This window comes from Medicago sativa, chromosome 4, assembly GCF_051527215.1.
Source record: "Medicago sativa cultivar Bolivia chromosome 4, Bolivia_mono, whole genome shotgun sequence".
In the NCBI taxonomy this organism is placed as follows: Eukaryota; Viridiplantae; Streptophyta; class Magnoliopsida; order Fabales; family Fabaceae; genus Medicago; species Medicago sativa.
This window is the reverse complement of record NC_140752.1, coordinates 26354329-26373344: the sequence shown is the minus strand read 5'-3', so window position 1 is coordinate 26373344 and position 19016 is coordinate 26354329. Positions and strand designations below refer to the sequence as shown.

Below are 19016 nucleotides of genomic sequence, written 5' to 3'. Positions count from 1 at the left end.
TCCAATTTACAACCGCCGATGGAGTCAGTGGCCGCAAAGAAAAGAAAGGTGAGCACCACCTATATACCTGATGATATAGCTTTCTCTATTCTATCTAAATTGCCTATTAAATCTATTAAGAGATTTGAATGTGTTCGCAAATCATGGTCTCTCTTATCTGAAACCCATCGTTTCATGAAAATGTTTCGCAATAATCTCTTGTCTAATTCTCACCGATGTCCTTATTACGACGGGGCATCTCTGCTACTAAAGGATTTTGAACTTGGTCAAGACGTTTTCTATTCTATTTCTGGTGAAGGGTTTGATAACAAAATTAAATTAGATTTCTCAAATCCATATGCAAACCCCGACAATTTTCGTATTTTTGGTTTTGGTAGTATTAATGGCACACTTTGTCTCCATCATGCTCATATATGGGGCAAAATTATATTGTGGAACCCATCGACCCATGCAATAAAGCCCATTCCTCCCACTCCGGATGATTTAATTGAGTCGGGTATCCCAAATGTTGAGCATTTTCTTACTATACATGATACGTTTTATCTTCATGGATTTGGTTATGATGATCTTAGGAATGACTATAATGTCATTTGTTATGTATCTCTTGGTGGTGAACATGCTGGATACGGAGATATGTCTTTAGACCCATTCTGGGAGATATATAGCTTAAGAACTGACTCATGGAGGATACTTGATGTTGACATGCCTTTTTCATTGGCATGTATTGACGGCACTCAAGTCTACATGGATGGTGTGTGTCATTGGTTGGCTGAAGAAGTTGATGATTCCCGGGAGGGACCATGTTTGGTATCCTTTTACTTGAGCAATGAGGTGTTCTTCATAACATACATACCCTCATACATAGATGATTGTTTCGATCTTCACACATTGTGGATAAACTTGGCGGTGTTAAATGGGTCCATTGCATTGATCTCATATCATGAAGAGACGACTAAGTTTCACATATCAATTTTGGGTGAATATGGTATAAAGGAATCATGGACCAAACTCTTCATTGTTGGACCGTTGTCTTGCATTGAGCGTCCTATCGGAGTGGGTACGAAAGGAGAAATATTCTTCATCAGGAAAGATAAAGAACTAGTTTATCTTGATTTAAGTACTCAAACAATTGTGGAGCTTGCTTGCAAAGAAGTGAATTCTATTGATCGGATAGTAATATACAAGGAAAACATCCTTCCAATTGGAGGAATAAGTAATTAGTTATTGTTTTTGTTTTCACCAGGAGCAAAATGATTGTCGTCATTGGAATAGCACCTTGTATGCAAACTGTCTTGTTAATTAGAATCCCGGAGATTGCTTGAATCGGTAGCGGGCCATTATCCTTGTATCGTCTCTGATGCTTATATGGTGCTGTTTTCTGGTCTGTGGTTGCTGTTTGGCAGTGGGTGTTCTCGAAGTTTCTTTGGTTGATCCCACCTTTTTTATGTGCAGCCTTCAGGCTTGTTCTGTGTGTCTTCCTTGCAGCCTTGCAAGGTTTTCTGTGGTCGTGTTTTCTTCTGCTTTGCTTCCAGCAGGGGTGTGTGTGATGTTTTTAATTTTTGTTGTTTGTTGTTTTTAGGGTGCTTTAGTCGAGAGTCCCTTTTGGTTGTATTGCTTTATCAATTTTATTTTGAATGTTTAGTCTGTTTCTAATTGCAAACTTATTTGATTTCCATATCAATGAAAATAATGATCTTTTGCCTTTAGTGAATGACCTCCAGTTTTATGGAAAACTTTATAATCTGAAGTGATGAGCAATAAATCTATATTTGAACTTTCATTACTTTCTACCAGGAATATTCATGTCACTATTTTTAGTTTTTTGTTTTATTTTATTTTGTATCCGAAACCAAAATAATAAACTTGGCCTGTTCAAGGTTGGTGGCTTACTTCAAATCAATTATTAAGAATCTTATTAGTTTTAGTAAATTAGCCAAAGACCACTAGGTTATTTCGAGTTCAATTTTGATTTTTGTCGTGTGAAATGTCATGGTTATTACCAGGTCTAGAACTTTTTTTTTTTTTTTTGAAGAAGCTAAATTGCCCACCTAAATTGGCGCCGGAGAGAATCGAACTTGAGACCTTGCGGAGGAGCACACTCCCAAGACCCAAGCCAATACCACCGAGGTCTTGAACTTGATGGCCATTAATGTAGCTTGAAGAATCTACTTCACCAGCCTTTTAATGTTCCTTATACTAATTTTTTCAAACGACCACCTGACTATACCTTCGAACGAGTTTTTGGTTATGTCTGTCATATCTGTCTTTCTTTGATGGTAGACTCTTCATTTGCTGCCATCCTTTTGTTGTTGTCCTTTGTCAGGCAGAACTTTGTGCATGTGATGTTGATGACACTGTTCCTAGTTGATATTGGGCATCTGGTATTGTTTTTAACATTATTTCGGAATTGATAGGTAGCTTTTAAATGTCAGTTTGAGCGTTGGTAACTCTATAGGGTGGATATTTAATACAGTAATCCAAAATCTTATGACATTGTGAAGTTGGTAGAATGTAATTTGCAACCAAGATATTGTTTCCTTAATTATGCCGTCTTTCATTTTTGTTTGGTCTGACTCCTCTAACACAAGCTGCTAGACTACCACAATGTGGTGAACCAAGATTTGAATTCCGGTTGGAAGAGCTACCCCACATTTATTATGCCGACACCGGCGACACACCTCAAATGAATTAGTAACTTTAAATTTAAATGTTATCTTTGCAGGGTGTTTGGTCATTTACAAATGAAGTTATAAAACCATAGAGAAATATGGCTAGTGAAAATTCAAAATAGTTTTATCCTCTTTAAGAAATGTGCATATACTTTATCTTTTCTGATGTGTCGATGCAAATGAGAACGTACTTCATGTTCAAACGGACTGCAATGTTTCGACCTTAGTTTTCGAATCACTTCATTTCACAGTTGTGTCTTTCATAACTGTAATGGTACTTGTTGTCATGTTTCGTTCTGCATTCACCAAGTGAAATCTCTCCTAGTTATTCCAAGTAATGTGTCTGACAATGTCTACTGCACAATTATTGCTCAAAGTTCTGTTCATGTAGCAATGAAATGACAGGTTCCACATTACTTTGTTGACATCTCATCATTTTTTCCTCATGCAATGTCATTTTCCCCATGTCATAGAAATTCTGATGTCGCACTCTCTATATTGCATTTACATTTCTAGCAAATTCTTAGTCTGATTTTCTTGTGCTGCACCCCTTTTTCATGTCTGAATTCTATAGAAATTCTTGTGCTGCTCTCTCTATTCAGATGCGCAGGTTTAGATCTCTTTAAAGCTCAATGTGATCACCATCATGATCAGTCAAGTTTGCATAGCAAACATAATCTAATATTTGCTATTCAAGATAAAGATCACTATTAGATAGTAATTTGAAGCATCTTACATAGGGATGACGGTTAGACTCATTCAATAGGAAGCAATCTAGCAGAGATTGAAGAATTCTAAAAACAAATGATAAAAGAATTTTCTATGACTGATTTAGGGAAGCTAACCTATTTCCTTCACCGAAACTTCCAAAGCATTAAATCTGAAACTCAATATGATGAGCTGCACTCCTACTTCTACTCCAGCTGAAGTAAATCTGAAACTTGTAAATTATAAGAATTTCGTAACATGGATTGATCCATCTTGTTTTGTGTCGATACATGATGGTTAGTTTAACTGTTTAGCAACTTTTAAGGAAGTTAGTTCGTTAAGCATTTCATTTCTTTTACAAGTTAGTTGCACATGAGTAGTATAAAATATAAATGATTGTAATGTTCACATTTTCATTAATTAATGAACATAGAATTACAATCCAACTTGTATCTCTCTCTTTTCTCACTCAATTTCTCTTAAACCTCTCCCATTCTTGATTGCTTGAATCTCAAGTAAACTTTGCTCCGCCATCATAATGAAGTTAGACTTAAGAGACCTGTAACATTCAAAATACTAGAAGAAACTTGTAGAAGATGTTTTTTCAAGGTGGCTAAAAGACATTTGACATTCATGCACCATAGGGGTTAATTTATTTCTTTGGGTCCCTATAAATATTCACACCTTTGTTTTTAGTCCCTATAAAATAAAATCACACTTTTTAGTCCCTATAAATTTTTCCATCAACATTTTTAGTCCCTATAAAAAATTTCCATCAGCATTTTTAGTCCCTGTCAAAAATTTCCATCAACATTTTTGGTCCCTAAAATGCTTAAGGAAAATGTCACAGGGACTAAAAACTATGATTTTATTTTGTAGGGACTAAAAACAAAACTGTGAATATTTATATGGACTAAAAACTTAATTAACCCTATTTCTTTCTATATAAATAGTAGAATTAAACTCCTTGTAAATAAGTTCATTTTCGCTATGTAAATTAGCCATCTAAATTACACATCTACTCAGATAGGATTAAACATCTTGTTAACTTTTGATTACAAAATTAAGGAAGTTGGTTTTTTGAGCTTCCTTTTCTTTCTATTATACCCTCATTTTAATCCACAAATAAATTTCAAATTTTTTAACACATTTTCTCTTTTCATTAAATTTAATGCTATCTTACTCTTCTAACAAATTTTTTTTGACAAAATAACAAACAATTGTTAGGTACTCTCCAACAAATTCATATTTTTGTTGGACATGTTTCATCTCTCTCCCATAACAAATAAGTGTCAATAGTTTAAGTATTGCACACATTTTTTAAATACAAACAAAATAAAATTTATTTCAACTTCACATTAATCAAAATTTAACTAAGATTATTCAGTTAAGAAAAATTTAACTTCACTTCAACTAATCTTATTTACAGAATATTAACTCCTCTAGAATTATTATTATATGTAACGATAGTTTTTATAAAATTTTCGAATAAAATTAATTTGATTTTAATTAAAATAATAGATATAGATAATAGATATTTTGCACTTTCATATTGTAACAAACTATATTTTTTTTAAAGATGTAACAAACTATACTTATCTTTTTTCAATGATACCAACAATATAACAAATATAATATATTTTTAAAAGATATATAATATAATTCTTATCTTTTTTAATAACATCGACAAAACAACATATTTTCTTTTTATACAGTATAAATATACATTAAAATGTACCCAAAAAAAAATTTGTTTCTAACTTAGGCATAACGGTTTCAAGGATAGGGCCCCTTTCTCAATATATAAAAGAGGTTCCACCTCAAACTCGCTCAAAAGTTGTTTATAGTTTCTACTTCTACTAATCCCAATCCACTTTGCGCTCTCAAGATCTCATAGCATTCCGATTTGTAACCGATAATGGAGTCAGTTGCTGCAAAAAAGAGAAAGGTGAGCACCATCTATATACCTAATGATATTGCCTTCTCCATTCTATCCAAATTGCCTTTTAAATCTATTAAGCGATTTGAATGCGTTCGCAAAGCATGGTCTCTCTTATCTGAAAACCCTCACTTCATGAACATGTTCTACAAGAATCTTTTATCTAATTCTCACCGATGTCCTTATTACGACGGAGCATCTCTGCTCCTAAAGGATTTAGAACTTGGTAAAGATGTTTTCTATTCTATTTATGGCGAAATGTTTGAGAACAAAGTTAAATTAGATTTCTCAAATCCATTTGCAAACCGTTTCAATTTTCGTGTTTTTGGTTTTGGTAGTATTAATGGCACACTTTGTCTCCATCAAGATGATTATAATGGAAAAACTCTATTGTGGAACCCATCTACCCATGCAATCAAGCTCATTCCTCCCACTCCATATGAGTTAGTTTTGTCGTCTATCGAAGATTTTGAGGATTTTGATAGTATAGATTATACGTCTTATCTTCATGGATTTGGTTATGACGATCTTAGAAATGACTATAATGTCATTTGTTATGTATCTATTAGTGGTGAACACCCTGGTTACGGAGATATGACTTTAGACCCATTCTGGAAGATATATAGTAAAAATGTTTCTGCTGCAGCCAAGAAAAGTGTCCAAATTCTTAGCAAACTTTGGGGGGATGTGGTGGACTCTGACCACACAACAGATGGCACTATGGACCTTGACACAGACACTGAAATAGTACCAAAGTTCAGCAGAAAGTTAGGAAAGAGTAGCAGCTCTACAAGAGGCAAAGGCTTGGATGGCATCACAAGTAGTGAGCACATCCAAACTCGTTCCAAAAAGGGTGTTATAAAACACAATCCCAAATATGCTTCTTAATATGTGTTAGTAGCTAGTTGTTTGCTTCTTTACATATATGTTGTTTTAGTTGAGATTTGTTTTAGCTGAGTTTGGTCATAGTTGGCCAGTTTTTGTTGTAAAAAGGTTCAGGCATCTCCTGGTTTGCAATTTAATTTTCCTAGCTTTGATAAAAAAAAAAAAAAAAAAACTAACTCGTGGAGGATACTTGATGTTTTTGACATGCCTTATTCTTTGGCATGTAATGACGGCACTCAAGTCTACATGGATGGCGTGTGTCATTGGTTGTGTGAAGAAGATGAAGATAGTCACTCTGATCCATGTTTGGTATCATTTTACTTGAGCAATGAGGAATTCTTCATAACACCCGTACCCTCATACTTGGATGATTGTTTTGATTTTCAAGCATTATGGATAAACTTGGTGGTGCTAAACGGGACCATTGCGTTGATCTCATATCATGAAGAGACGAGAAATTTTCACATATCGATTTTGGGTGGATACGGTATAAAGGACGCGTGGACCAAACTCTTCATGGCTGGACCGTTGTCTTGCATTGAGCGTCCTATCGGAGTGGGGACGAAAGGAGAAATATTGGTCATCAGAAAAGATAAAGAACTAGTTTGTCTTGATTTAAGTACTCAAAGGATTGTGGAGCTTGCTTACAAAGAAGTGAATTCTATTGAACGGATAGTAATGTACAAGGTAAACATTCTTCCAATTGGAGGAATAAGTAATTAGTTTTTTTTCCTTGTTTTCACCAGGAGCAAAATGATTGCGGTAATTCGGATATTACCTTGTATGCAAAGTGTCTTGTCAATTTGAATTCCAGAGATAGCTTGAATAGGTAGCGGGCCATTGTCCTTGTGCTGTTTTCTGGTCTGCTGTTGCTGTTTTTCCTGGTCTGTGGTTGTTATTTCGCAGTGGGCGTTCTGGAAGTTTCCTGGGTCGATCCCACCGTTTTTCTGTGCAACCTTCAGGCTTGTTGGATGCGACTTCCTTGCGGCCTAGCATGGTTTGCTGAGGTTTTGTTTTCTTCTGTTTGATTGGTGGAGGCAGTTGGAGTATTTATTTTGTTTGGGTTTTTGACTGTATGTTGGGTCTGTTTTGCTTCCAGTAGGGGTGTTTGTTGTTTTTGGGGTTTGGTCTGTGGGCTAGTTGTTGGTGCTTTAGTCGAGTGTCCCTTTTGGTTGTATTGCTTTATGAATTTATTTTGAATGTTTAGTCTCTTTCTATTTGCAAACTTTTTGATTTCCATATCATCGAATGTTTAGTTTTCTGCTTTATTTTTTCTTTTGCATCCCAAACTTAAATAATAAACTTGGCTTGTTCATATCTGCTATTTTACTAAGAATCTTATCAGTTTTAGTGAATTTGCCAAAGACCACTAGGTTATTTTGAGTTCAATTCTGCAATATCATCGTTATTACGACGTCTTGAACTGGATGGCCATGAATGTAGCTTGAACAATCTACTTCATCTGACTAATAAGCATAAGTGTCTTCGTTTTGACGGTAGATTATTCTTCATTTCAAAGGATGTCACTCCCAAATATCGTTCAAATTTCCATACAAGTATCTGTTTGCTGCCTCCTCTCACTCGCAAACTGTTGTTAGATGCGTACTCTTTTGGCCAACTCGTGTTATGCAGAGAATCACGTAGAGGATAATTCTTCAATGGACTGTTGTCTTGCATTGTGCATCCTATGTCGGAGTTGGGACGAAAGGAAAAACATTCTTCATAAGAAAAGATAAAGAACACTGAAATGATTGCGGATCTTGGTTACAGAGGAGTCGGCCGTACTAGGCGGATAAAAATATACAAGGAAAGCATTCTTCCAATTGGAGTAATAAGTAACTAATTGTTTTTCTTGTTTTCACCAAGAGGTATATGAATGTTGTTATTGGGATATTACCTTGTTTACCTAACTTGCTATTTGCACACTAACTTGCTTTCTATATCAATGAAAAGAATGATATTTTTCCCTAACCGAATGACCTTAGTATCATGTAGAAATAACTTCTATATGAACAACTTGATAATCTAATGAGCAGCAAATCTCTCTTTGAAGATCTATTACATTCATCCAGCAATATGTATCCACTGTGTTTTTCTTTTGCATTCCAAATCCTAATTAATAAATGTACCTTCTAATCTTTTGTTGTGGTTCTTGATGCTAGGATGTTTATGGCTATTGATGTTTGTTGTAAGAGTTTTGAAAATAAGAAAAGAGTCTTGCAACCGTGATTCATGACAGCTCAACTTATCCACCATTGTGGTTCGTAGATATCCTCATTTTGACTGTGGAATTTATCTACCACATATATTGAATCTAACTCAAAATCCACCAGCTCAACTTGAAGATCATGCACCCATTGCAAGGTAATTAACAGACCAATAGCTTCCCCTTGTTCAACCGAGCAAAGAGAAAATCCCCATTATCGCCTCTGTTGCACATTCTTATTGCGACTCAAGTGAGGTGAGAAGAAAAAGACGCGTCAATATTGCATTTGAAACGCCATGATGATGATCTTTTCCTCACAACATCAGTAGCATGTCCCATACCCTGCTGCTATCTAGTGCTGACCTGCTGCACCAGGTGCCATTTGGCCAGCAGGTGTCTTCCATGAAGCTCCAATTGGTTTTCTGTTTCGATAGAGTCATTCCAGACTGTGTTGTTATTGTAGTTGCTCGATCTGGAAAGGATCCACTTTACCGGTTTTGACCCTGTAGGTTTCTTCATATTTTACCATTGTTTGTTTGAGATGTCTTTTGCCAAGGTCACCCTCCCAGCAAAAGACAAGTGGTTGGCTTTCCAAGAAATGAACTTTGAACTAAAATGTTCAATTGATATATCGACAATCCTCTTTCTTAGGAGCTCTACCTGTCAATGGCACCCCGAGATACTTTTCCAGAGAATGAGTATCTCGATGAATGTGTTTAGATGGAGGAATGTTTTGAGATAATCTAATGTTTTGAAAGAATTCAAATACTCTCTAATGAATTCTATTGTTTGAATAATAATCCGAAGAATTTTCAAATTAATAGAAATTTACGAATTATTTTGTTCAAGTTAAATGTAGAGAATTTCAAATGACACCTAAAAACTAATAATTTCAAATTTCTTCGTTATAATTTTCCAAATCTTACATTTTGGTCCTCAAATTTCCCAAAAATTGACCCCTCAATTTTTACAAAAATTATAATTTGACCCCTAAAAATTTTTGAAATTTACAAATTGACACATAATTTCAATTTTCAAATAAGGCCCTAAAAAATTAAAATTTATGAAAGTTGAGAAATGACATTGAAATTTTTTAGGCTTAATTACTCTTTTGGTCCCTTAAGTTATTTGTTGGTTACATTTTGGTCCCATAAGTTATTAACGTTACAATTTGATCCCTTAAGTTATTTGTTGGTTACATTTTGGTCCCATAAGTTATTAACGTTACAATTTGGTCCCTTAACTTAATTTTTGGTTTCGTTTTGGTCCCTTAACTTATTTTTTGGTTTCGTTTTTGTACCTTAACTCTAATAGCATAAAGGACCAGAGTGGTTGACGGAGGAAGAGTTAAGGACCAAAACGAAACCAAAAAATAAGTTAAGGGACCAAATTGTAAAGTTAATAACTTATGGGACCAAGATGTAACCAACAAATAACTTAAGGGACCAAATTGTAACGTTAATAACTTATGGGACCAAAATGTAACCAAAAAATAACTTAAGGGACCAAATCATTAATTAAGCCAATTTTTATTACTCCATCCAAACAAAAATATTGAGAAATGAAACCATTTTAATTGAATCATTTGAATTATCTAGAATTCTAAATTCTTCAAAATTTTCCAATTACCCCATCCAAACACACTCTAAAGCTACAAAACACTTTAATTTCAATTGACTAAATTTCACTGCAAATCATCGACTATTGACTATAAGTTAATTTTTCAGCTATCAAATATATTTTGAGCTCAATGTGATCTTTTACAATTTTCTTACGGTCCAATTTAATCTCTTACTAAAAATAATACTCAAACTGTTCGCTGTAATAGAAACTATTGTTCTCTTTATTTACCAAACTCTCATGTTGAGTTTTCTAGGAGGCAAGCGAATGGGGTTGCCCATGAATTAGCAAAGGCAGCTCTTTCCGAGTCTAGCTTCCGTATATTTGATTATGTTCCAACATGTATTAACGATTTGATATCTAATGAAATGCTATAAGCATATTTTCTTAAAAAAAAAAAATACTCAAACTGTTCGCTAATATTTTTATACGGTGGTCATATTAGTCTCATCTTCATTATAACATAGAGATTAATTTGTTCTCAATTTTAAATTGTCAAGACTAAGGATTAATTTGTCTCATCTTCATCATACTCAATTAGTTTATAGAGAAACCTTATTTTACTAAGAGTAAAGATTAAATTTGATCTCTCACAGATTTTTCACAGGTCAATTTAATCTCTTTCCAAAAATAATAGTCAAGTTATTTTTTAGCATTTTTATATTGTGGATAAAACCTAGAGATTTATTTGTTCTCAATTTAAAATTGGACCCAAAGAAAAATGGTCCAGTAACTAAATTAGGTGAAACAAAAATAAAATAAGTGGGAAATAAAGGGTTTCAGGGGCAAAAACAAAATGAAAAACGGAAGGGTTTGAAGGATATCTTTATACTAACAATTTAGAGTTTTTAGAAATAACCTATTCCAAAATCCTCTCTTCTAAAGATGTCCACATCATCATAATCCTACTTGGCATTTGTTCCAAATATTTCTCCTAATTTTTAATACAAGCTTAATAATTATAATTATTATTAAAAACCATTTTTTTTAAACATTAAATTGTACATTTTTTTTAGAGGAACATTAAATTGTACATAAAATACATAGTTGGTTACAATCAAATAATTATTAATATAATAATTGTTTCGATTAAAATTTATATGTTACATTAAAAATTTGTATGTTACAATCAAATAATTATTAATATAATTATTATTTGATTAACATTTATATGGTACATTAAAAAAATTTTTAGGATACAAAATTATAATAAATAACTTTAATAAATTATTCCTAAAAAAAAAACTTGAATAAATTATATTTTGAATTTTAGTCTGTTACACTATGACAGTAACCTACTAATTAAAAATTTAATTGTAGTAATTAGTTTTTAAGTTATATAATTAATTTTTATTCGTTACAAAATTATGTTACTTAATATTAATAAGATATTATTAAATTTCAAATGTTATGAAGTTAATTTTTTGTAGGTTACATGAAATATAATCTAATCGTTTAATGCACATTTTATAATATTAAATACATTGATAATATTAATTTTAAAACGGTCAAATTAATAATTAATAGATATTAACCGTTATGGCACTATTTTTCTATATAAATAGAAGCACTTTTTGGTACGAGTACACAACAATCACAAAATATAGTTCTTCTTTTTCTGCTCTCTGGTTCTCTGATATCTATATTATAAGTTATTTATGTAATTTTTTCTATTGCAAAGAAAAATGTCTACGAAACACGACTTCATCTCTGATGTTTCGCCAAGAAAACAATCGTGGACATTAGTTGTGAGGGTTGTTCGTGCTTGGTTTGTTCAAGACTACAAAAATAAAAATAAAAACTACCATTTTCTATGGAGTTGGTTCTAATGGATCGAAAAGGTACTTTTTTCATACCGTTTTTGTTTTTTGTTTTTTGTATTATTTTTTTAAAGTATAGTGTTTTAATCTTTGTTATTTAGGGTTATCGAATAGGTGCGTCTATATGAAGAACATTGATCTACAAGTTCAAGGAGCAACTCCAAGAGGGAATGGTGTTCACGATTTCCTCATTTTATGTTGCTTGCAACAGTGGTTCGTATAGACCATCACACATTGAATACAAATTGAATTTTACAATCAACACAAAAGTCAAAATATCTAAATTTTCTTTGGTCCCTACAAACATATATTCGTTTACACTGCATATGATATTTTCAATGATTCTTACGACATGAAATATAATTTGAATCATATTTTTATCATCAAACTAATTTCAAAACCCCATCTCTTTATAACAACATGAAATAAATTATATATTGATGTAGTTGGTGTCATAACTGGGGTGGATTTTGTTTGTATGAAGACGTCAAATCAATTATATTAAAAACTCTTCAAGCACAAGATGTACCCAACAAAGGAAAATACAAAATTCAAGATGCATAGATACAAAAGAACCAAATCATGAGGTAGAATAACGAAGACAAGTAAAAAGATTATTCCACCAACATTTCAACTCAAAATACGTACATGATTTCTTAGCATTTTGTAACCAGTAAACGAGAATTGTAAATTTATCTAACAACACCATAAACTGGTTCTTGTGACAAAAATGTAAGAATGTTTGTCTTTCCAAATAATCCAAATGCAAGTCAACAAAATTAACTGAAAACTAAAACCAACTTTTTTTGGAACAATTGAGAACCACTGAAATGAAGAGTACCCTCACAATAATTAATTGGAAGAACACAATAAGTCCAACCACTTTATAATATTATGTCATATGCTACCAAAAAATTCACACTAAAAATAAAAAAGATAATTTTCCTCCTTTTCACATCTGCCAGAACATAAAAATAAGTTCATATTTTAAATACTCCATCAAGCTAAGTTGCCATTTGTTAGAATTCAGATATTCAAGAGCCTCCACGAAAAGAGAGAGATATTTAGAGAAGCTACTTTGTTCCTAATGAGATTTTTTAGAGCCATAGGTTCATCACACTCCACTTGCATCATTAGATGATAGCCTTAAAAATAATGTTGTCCAACAAATAACAACAATATATCCCCTGCACCTCATTCCAAGAAAAATTATATGACATCGTCTCCACCCCATCCAACCCTAACCAACGTATCTCCTTAAATGGCATAGAGTTATTATGATATAACTCAAAAGTCCTTCTAAATATATCACACAAAGGACCACTCTACAACCACGAATCATGGCAAAAAAAAGAGTATTTTTCTCATTACTCTCCACTATCATCAAGTTGTCATCAAACCAATTTCTAATCCCCATCTCCGCCCCTATTTTAACACCATGAAAGTAATTTTACCACACATACGCCTATTGTCCCCACTCTTCACATGAACTCACCCAACCTATTCTAAGAATCTAAAACTTTAAAATGCAAACTCATTGATCCAATATTAGGCTCCAAAACCATTCACGTAACAAAGATAAGTTAAAATTCTGCATTATACAAATCCCCAAGCAACAACTATATCGACCAAGACACACCTTATCTCACTTAACTCAATTGACTTTCCTAGCTTCCGCACTCACTCCACACTAAAAATAATAATGATTCAATAAAATAAATTTAACTTAAGTCAACTTTGAAGAATGAAAGAAATTAAACTAATTGTGGTGGATATTGAAGGAGAATACAAAGATACATTACAAGAACAATGAATTGAATTCGAATGGGTGAAATCAATTTGTTTTTATTTTTAATATGTAATTCATTATGATATTTAATTATTATTTTAATTATTTGTCAATTAATTTTTACGAGATATCAGTTTGAACATACTCTTTTTTCTATCTTCCGGTAAATTTAAAAAGGTGAATCTGACAATTTTGTTGGCAAAAGTTAAGTTGTTCCTAGGCAAGTATTTATAACTTTTTTTTTTAAGGAAGTATTTATAACTAACAACTTGATTATTTAATACCATTAAAACGTACATATTTATTCATTTACTTGAACCATTTTATTTGTTTCTTTAGAGATGGAAAATGATGTTACAAAATTCTTTTCAATCAACTAAGATCAAATTCAACGGTTAAATTATGGAGACAAAAAGAACTAAAGAAAATGTATGCTTGTTTTGATGGAGATTTTTTTTCCACAATCCTTTTAGTAAATAAATTTTCTAATAAATGGTAAAACAATTACCTTTATTTTTAGTTGCATGATCTATCCCACATTAGCATACCAGAAGAATTTTTTAACCTTACTCTTAGGATCATCATTGAGGAGTTGAAGAACTTGCATGAAATTGAGTGGGGTTGACATAGATCTCCTACCTTTTTCTTCCCCATGTTTGATGGAGGTTTTAGTTTGTGGGTTTCGGTTAGGAACATTAAGGAGGAAGTGTTTGCTTGGAAAAAAGGGGAAACTATTTCTAAAGAGAGGTGGTGGAAGATTTCTAAAGAGAGGGCAGAGCCATAATGATAGATTATAACAGAGGTAATCATACATCTTATTAATTAGATATATTTTTAAGAATATAGTAATTATTTATAGTATTTTTATATTTTAAGCATAGTTGTATTTATTTATAGTATTTTTATATTTTAAGCATAGTTGTATTTTTTTCTCACTATTTTAGGCAGGGTTGGCATGTCCCTACCAACTCTGTCTCAATTTTAAATATGAAGATAAAGTACTACATAATATCAAAATTTTGAATGAAATCAAACTAAAAAAGTCAAATAATATCTAAAAAACTTATTTATGTGTAAACCCCGCTAAAAAAAATTTAAATAAAATGTATCCCGTGCTTGGCACGGGGCGTTACACTAGTATAAAAGAAGTTAGGGTTTCTCTATTCACAATTATTCAACTTTACGGTCTCTCAAGATATCATTGCGTTCCAATTTGCAACCTGCCGATGGAGTCAGTGGCCGCAAAAAACATAAAGGTGAAAACTACCTATATTCCTGATGATATTGCCTTTTCCATTCTATCCAAATTGTCTCTTAAATCTTTTAAACGATTTGAATCCGTTTGTAAACCATATGGTCTCTCTTATCTGAGAACCATAGTTTTATGAACAAATTCTGCAACAATCTCTTATTTAATTCTCATCGATGTCCTTATTACGACGGGGCATCTCTGCTCCTAAGGGATTTCAAACTTGGTCAAGATGTTTTCTATTCTATTTCTGGTGAAAGGTTTGAGAACAAAGTTAAGATAGATTTCCCAAATTCATATGATGCTAACCGTTTCAAATATCGTATTTTTGGTTTTGGTAGTATTAATGGGACATTTTGTCTCTATCAAGCTTATTATTATTGCAATACTGTATTGTGGAACCCATCTGCACAGGAAATCAAGCTCGTTCCCACTCCGCATAAGTTAGTTAAGTCGTCTGTTGAAGATGTTAAGGATTTTGTTAGCATAGATCTTACGTCTTATCTTCATGGATTTGGTTACGACGACCTTAGAAATGATTATAATGTCATATGTTACATAACTATTACGGGTCAACACGCTGGCTATGGACATATGTCTTTAGACCCAATTTGGGTGAAATATAGCTTAAGAACTAACTCGTGGAAAAGGATACTTAATGTTTTTGACATGCCTTATTCGTTGGCACGTATTGACGGAAATCAAGTCTACATGGATGGTGTGTGTCATTGGTTGTGTGAAGAAGATGAAGATAGTCAGGATGGACGATGTTTGGTATCATTTTACTTGAGCAATGAGGTATTCTTCATAACACCCATACCCTCGTACTTAGATGGTTGTTTCAAAGCATTGTGGATATACTTGGTGGTGTTAAACGGGTCCGTTGCATTGATCTCATATCATAAAGAGACGACTAATTTTCAAATATCAATTTTGGGTGAATACGGTATAAAGGAGTCGTGGACCAAACTCTTTATTGTTGGATCATTGTCTTGCATTGAGCGTCCTATCGGGGTGGGGACGAAAGGAGAAATATTCGTCATCAAAGAAGATAAAGAATTAGTTTGTCTTGATTTAAGTACTCAATCGATTGTGGAGCTTTCTTATAACAAAGAAGTGAATTCTGTTGATCGAATACTAATATACAAGGAAAACATTCTTCCGATTGGAGGAATAAGTAATTAGTTATTTTTCTTGTTTTCACCAGGAGCATTACCTTGTATGCAAAGTGTCTTGTTAATTGGAACCCCGGAGATTTTTTAAATCGGTAGCGGGCCATTATCCTTGTATCGTCACTGATGCTTATATGGTTTTGTTTTTGGCTCATCTGGTGTTGTTTTTCTGGTCTTCTGTTGCTGTTTTTCTGGTTTGTGGCTACTGTTTGGCAATGGGGGTTCTGGAAGTTTCTTCGGTCGATCCCACCGTTTTTCTGTGCAGCCTCCAGGCTTATTTTGTGCGGCTTCCTTGCGGCCTAGAAAAGTTTGCTGCGGTCGTGTTTTCTTCTGTTTGATTGATGGAGACAGCAGGAGTATTTGCTTTATTTTTTGGCGTCGTTTGTTATTTTTGGGGATTCGCCTGTGGGCTAGTTGTTGGTAGTTTTTATTCTGTTTCAGTTTTGGGGTTCGGCTTAGTCAATTTTATTTTGAATGTTTAATCTGTTTACATTTGCAAACTTATGTGATTTCCACATCAATGAAAATAATGATCTTTTGCCTTTAGTGAATGATCTCTACATTTAAACTTTCATTACTTCTAAGTTTAGTTTTCTGCTTTATTTTATTTTGCATCTGAAACCAAAATAATAAATTTGGCCTGTTCAATCTTGGTGGATTAGTTCAAATCAATTAATCTTCTTCATATCTGCTATTTTGTTAATCTTCTCCAAAATCTTATGACATTGTGAAGTTGGTAGAATGTAATTTGCAACCAAGACAATGTTGCCTTAATTTGCCAGTTGAGTCTATATTTTAGCAGGAAAAGTAGTTTTACATGGATTTTGTAATATGGACATGTTTTTTCAAGATCAGATCTTTAGATGATAGTTACTAACAACTCAGCGAATGAGCTTATAACATTTCATTGTTAATGATATTTTGTACACAAGTGGTAATATCGATGAAAGTATGAACACAAGCAAAAAATGTGGCCGGTCCAGATTTGTTTGTCTTCAAACAATCTCGACTTAAGAGTTTTGAAAATTAGAAAAGAAAAGAATCTTGCAATTGTGATTCATGACACGTAACTCGGAGATATCCTCCTTTTCACAATAGGAAGCACTTCATGTCACATATGTATCTTCTTAATTAGGCAACTTCCCATGATGCTCAGTTATTTATTGTTACTTGTTTGTGCCGTTTGTTAGCCATAAATGAGGACACCTTTAATGATAGAAAATGGCATGTTTGGTTGTGCATTCACCAAGTTAAATCTCTCCTATTTGTTCCGAGTAATGCGTCTGACAATGTGTAGTGCACAATTATTGCTCAAGGGTATGTTCATGGAGCAATCACAGGTTCATAGGACATGTCAACGGAAGACAATATTACCTAGCCTTATATCTGAGTTCATTGGTTTTCTGTTTTTCTTGATTTTGAAATGTTTCCAGCTGTTTCGGCTTCCAATTTCCGATTGTTATCGTACATGTACACTCAAGCTTGTGAACTCACGTGGAAGTTTGTTTTCCATTAAACATCAGAGAATTGGGTATGCTCAAGCGTGCACGCATACGCACTCACAGGAGTAGTCAATATGAATTAATCAATTTCATTTCATTTTATTTGTGCAATCATATATCATGTCATCGTCTTCTTGTGTAGGAATTCGCAGCAGTCTCACAACATAGTTAGAGTGTCTTCAGCTCATCAATTTTCTTATTGATGTTAAAAGTATGTAAAAATCTATTAAATTAGACCACCATATTACTTTGTTGACAGGTCATCCTTTTTTTTTTTGCCATAGAATCTCATTGATTCGATGTCATAGAAATTTTTGATGCGGCACTCTCTATTGTATTTCTACTTCTCGCAGATTCTGTCTAATTTTCTTGTGCTGCACCATTTTTCTATTAATACAAATGTTATGGTGTATGGATGGGTAGGAGGAAAACATGCATGTGTGAAATTGACTGGGCTTTCACCACTCGTGGGATTAGGGGTAAGGGCTTTAAGGTAGGATAGACGGTCCTATAAGTTGCGTCAAACAAAGTGGCTAAACATACGAAAACATATTCTGACAATTAACATGCATTTATACCATTTGTTGTTGACTTTCTATATAGAGTTCAAAGGGTCGTGCATATCAATGTCATGACTCCTAGGTTCATGAGTGTTGTGTTTACGAGAATTGATTTTGCCATCGAAAAAGGCTTAACAGCGCAGCTTGTTGTCCACTTCTCTTTCTATTAGTGTACTTAATCATTCATATATAAAAATAACAATTGGTAAGACAAAAATGGGTTAGGGCATGGCCTGCTGGAAAGGATCTTAGAGAACAACTACTATTGTAGAAGGGTCAGCGGCGGCCATGAGAAAACAATAGGAACCATCGGAGACGACATCTAAATTCGTTGAGGATGCGTTAGACGTCGATCCGATCTCAACAATTTTTTTACTGCCCCCAAGACACTACATCCTTGGACACTATAAAAAAACAAAACCTTATTTTCGCCTGATATAAAAATATAGTGTTTTAGTGTAATATTACTTCTTCTAATTTTATCCTCCAGTAAATTATTTATTTATTAACCGTTTTATCATTTCTTGCCAATAAAAACGGAAAGATAAACATGTTAGTGTTCATTTTTTTTTTAAGAACGTTAGTGTTTGTCTTGCTACTACCAATAATATATAATAAAATATATTATTAATTATAAAATAAACGACAAATATGTACATTAATCTAAAAATATTCTATGGCAATAATATATTCAGTAATAGGATTATCTTTAAATTTTTTTATTAAATACTAAAGTTAATAAAATAATATAGGTATTGCTCTTTTTTTTTTTTAAAGAGACTAGTTGTGAAAACAAATAATGCTCTCTATGAAAGCTGGAACCTGGCATTTTCAAACACAAAGCAAATCAAAAAAGTCGATTCCTCATCTTTTTCCTTGCAATTACATTGCAAAGTC

The 19016-nt window shown here is 33.1% G+C and overlaps 1 protein-coding gene and 2 pseudogenes across 1 annotated transcript; all 3 read left to right on the top strand.

Annotated features, from left to right (window-relative positions):
• On the top strand, positions 1-1781 carry LOC146927328 (F-box/kelch-repeat protein At3g06240-like; annotated as a pseudogene).
• A 3488-nt stretch (positions 1782-5269) lies between these two features.
• Positions 5270-7045, top strand: LOC146927327 (F-box/kelch-repeat protein At3g06240-like). Its single transcript, XM_085708144.1, has 2 exons — positions 5270-5943; positions 6367-7045. The coding sequence occupies exons 1-2, from the start codon at positions 5296-5298 to the stop codon at positions 6922-6924; spliced, it is 1206 nt and encodes a 401-aa protein (XP_085564270.1). The 5' UTR covers positions 5270-5295; the 3' UTR covers positions 6925-7045.
• A 7817-nt stretch (positions 7046-14862) lies between these two features.
• Positions 14863-16116, top strand: LOC146927326 (putative F-box protein At3g16210; annotated as a pseudogene).
• The last annotated feature ends 2900 nt before the right edge of the window (positions 16117-19016 follow it).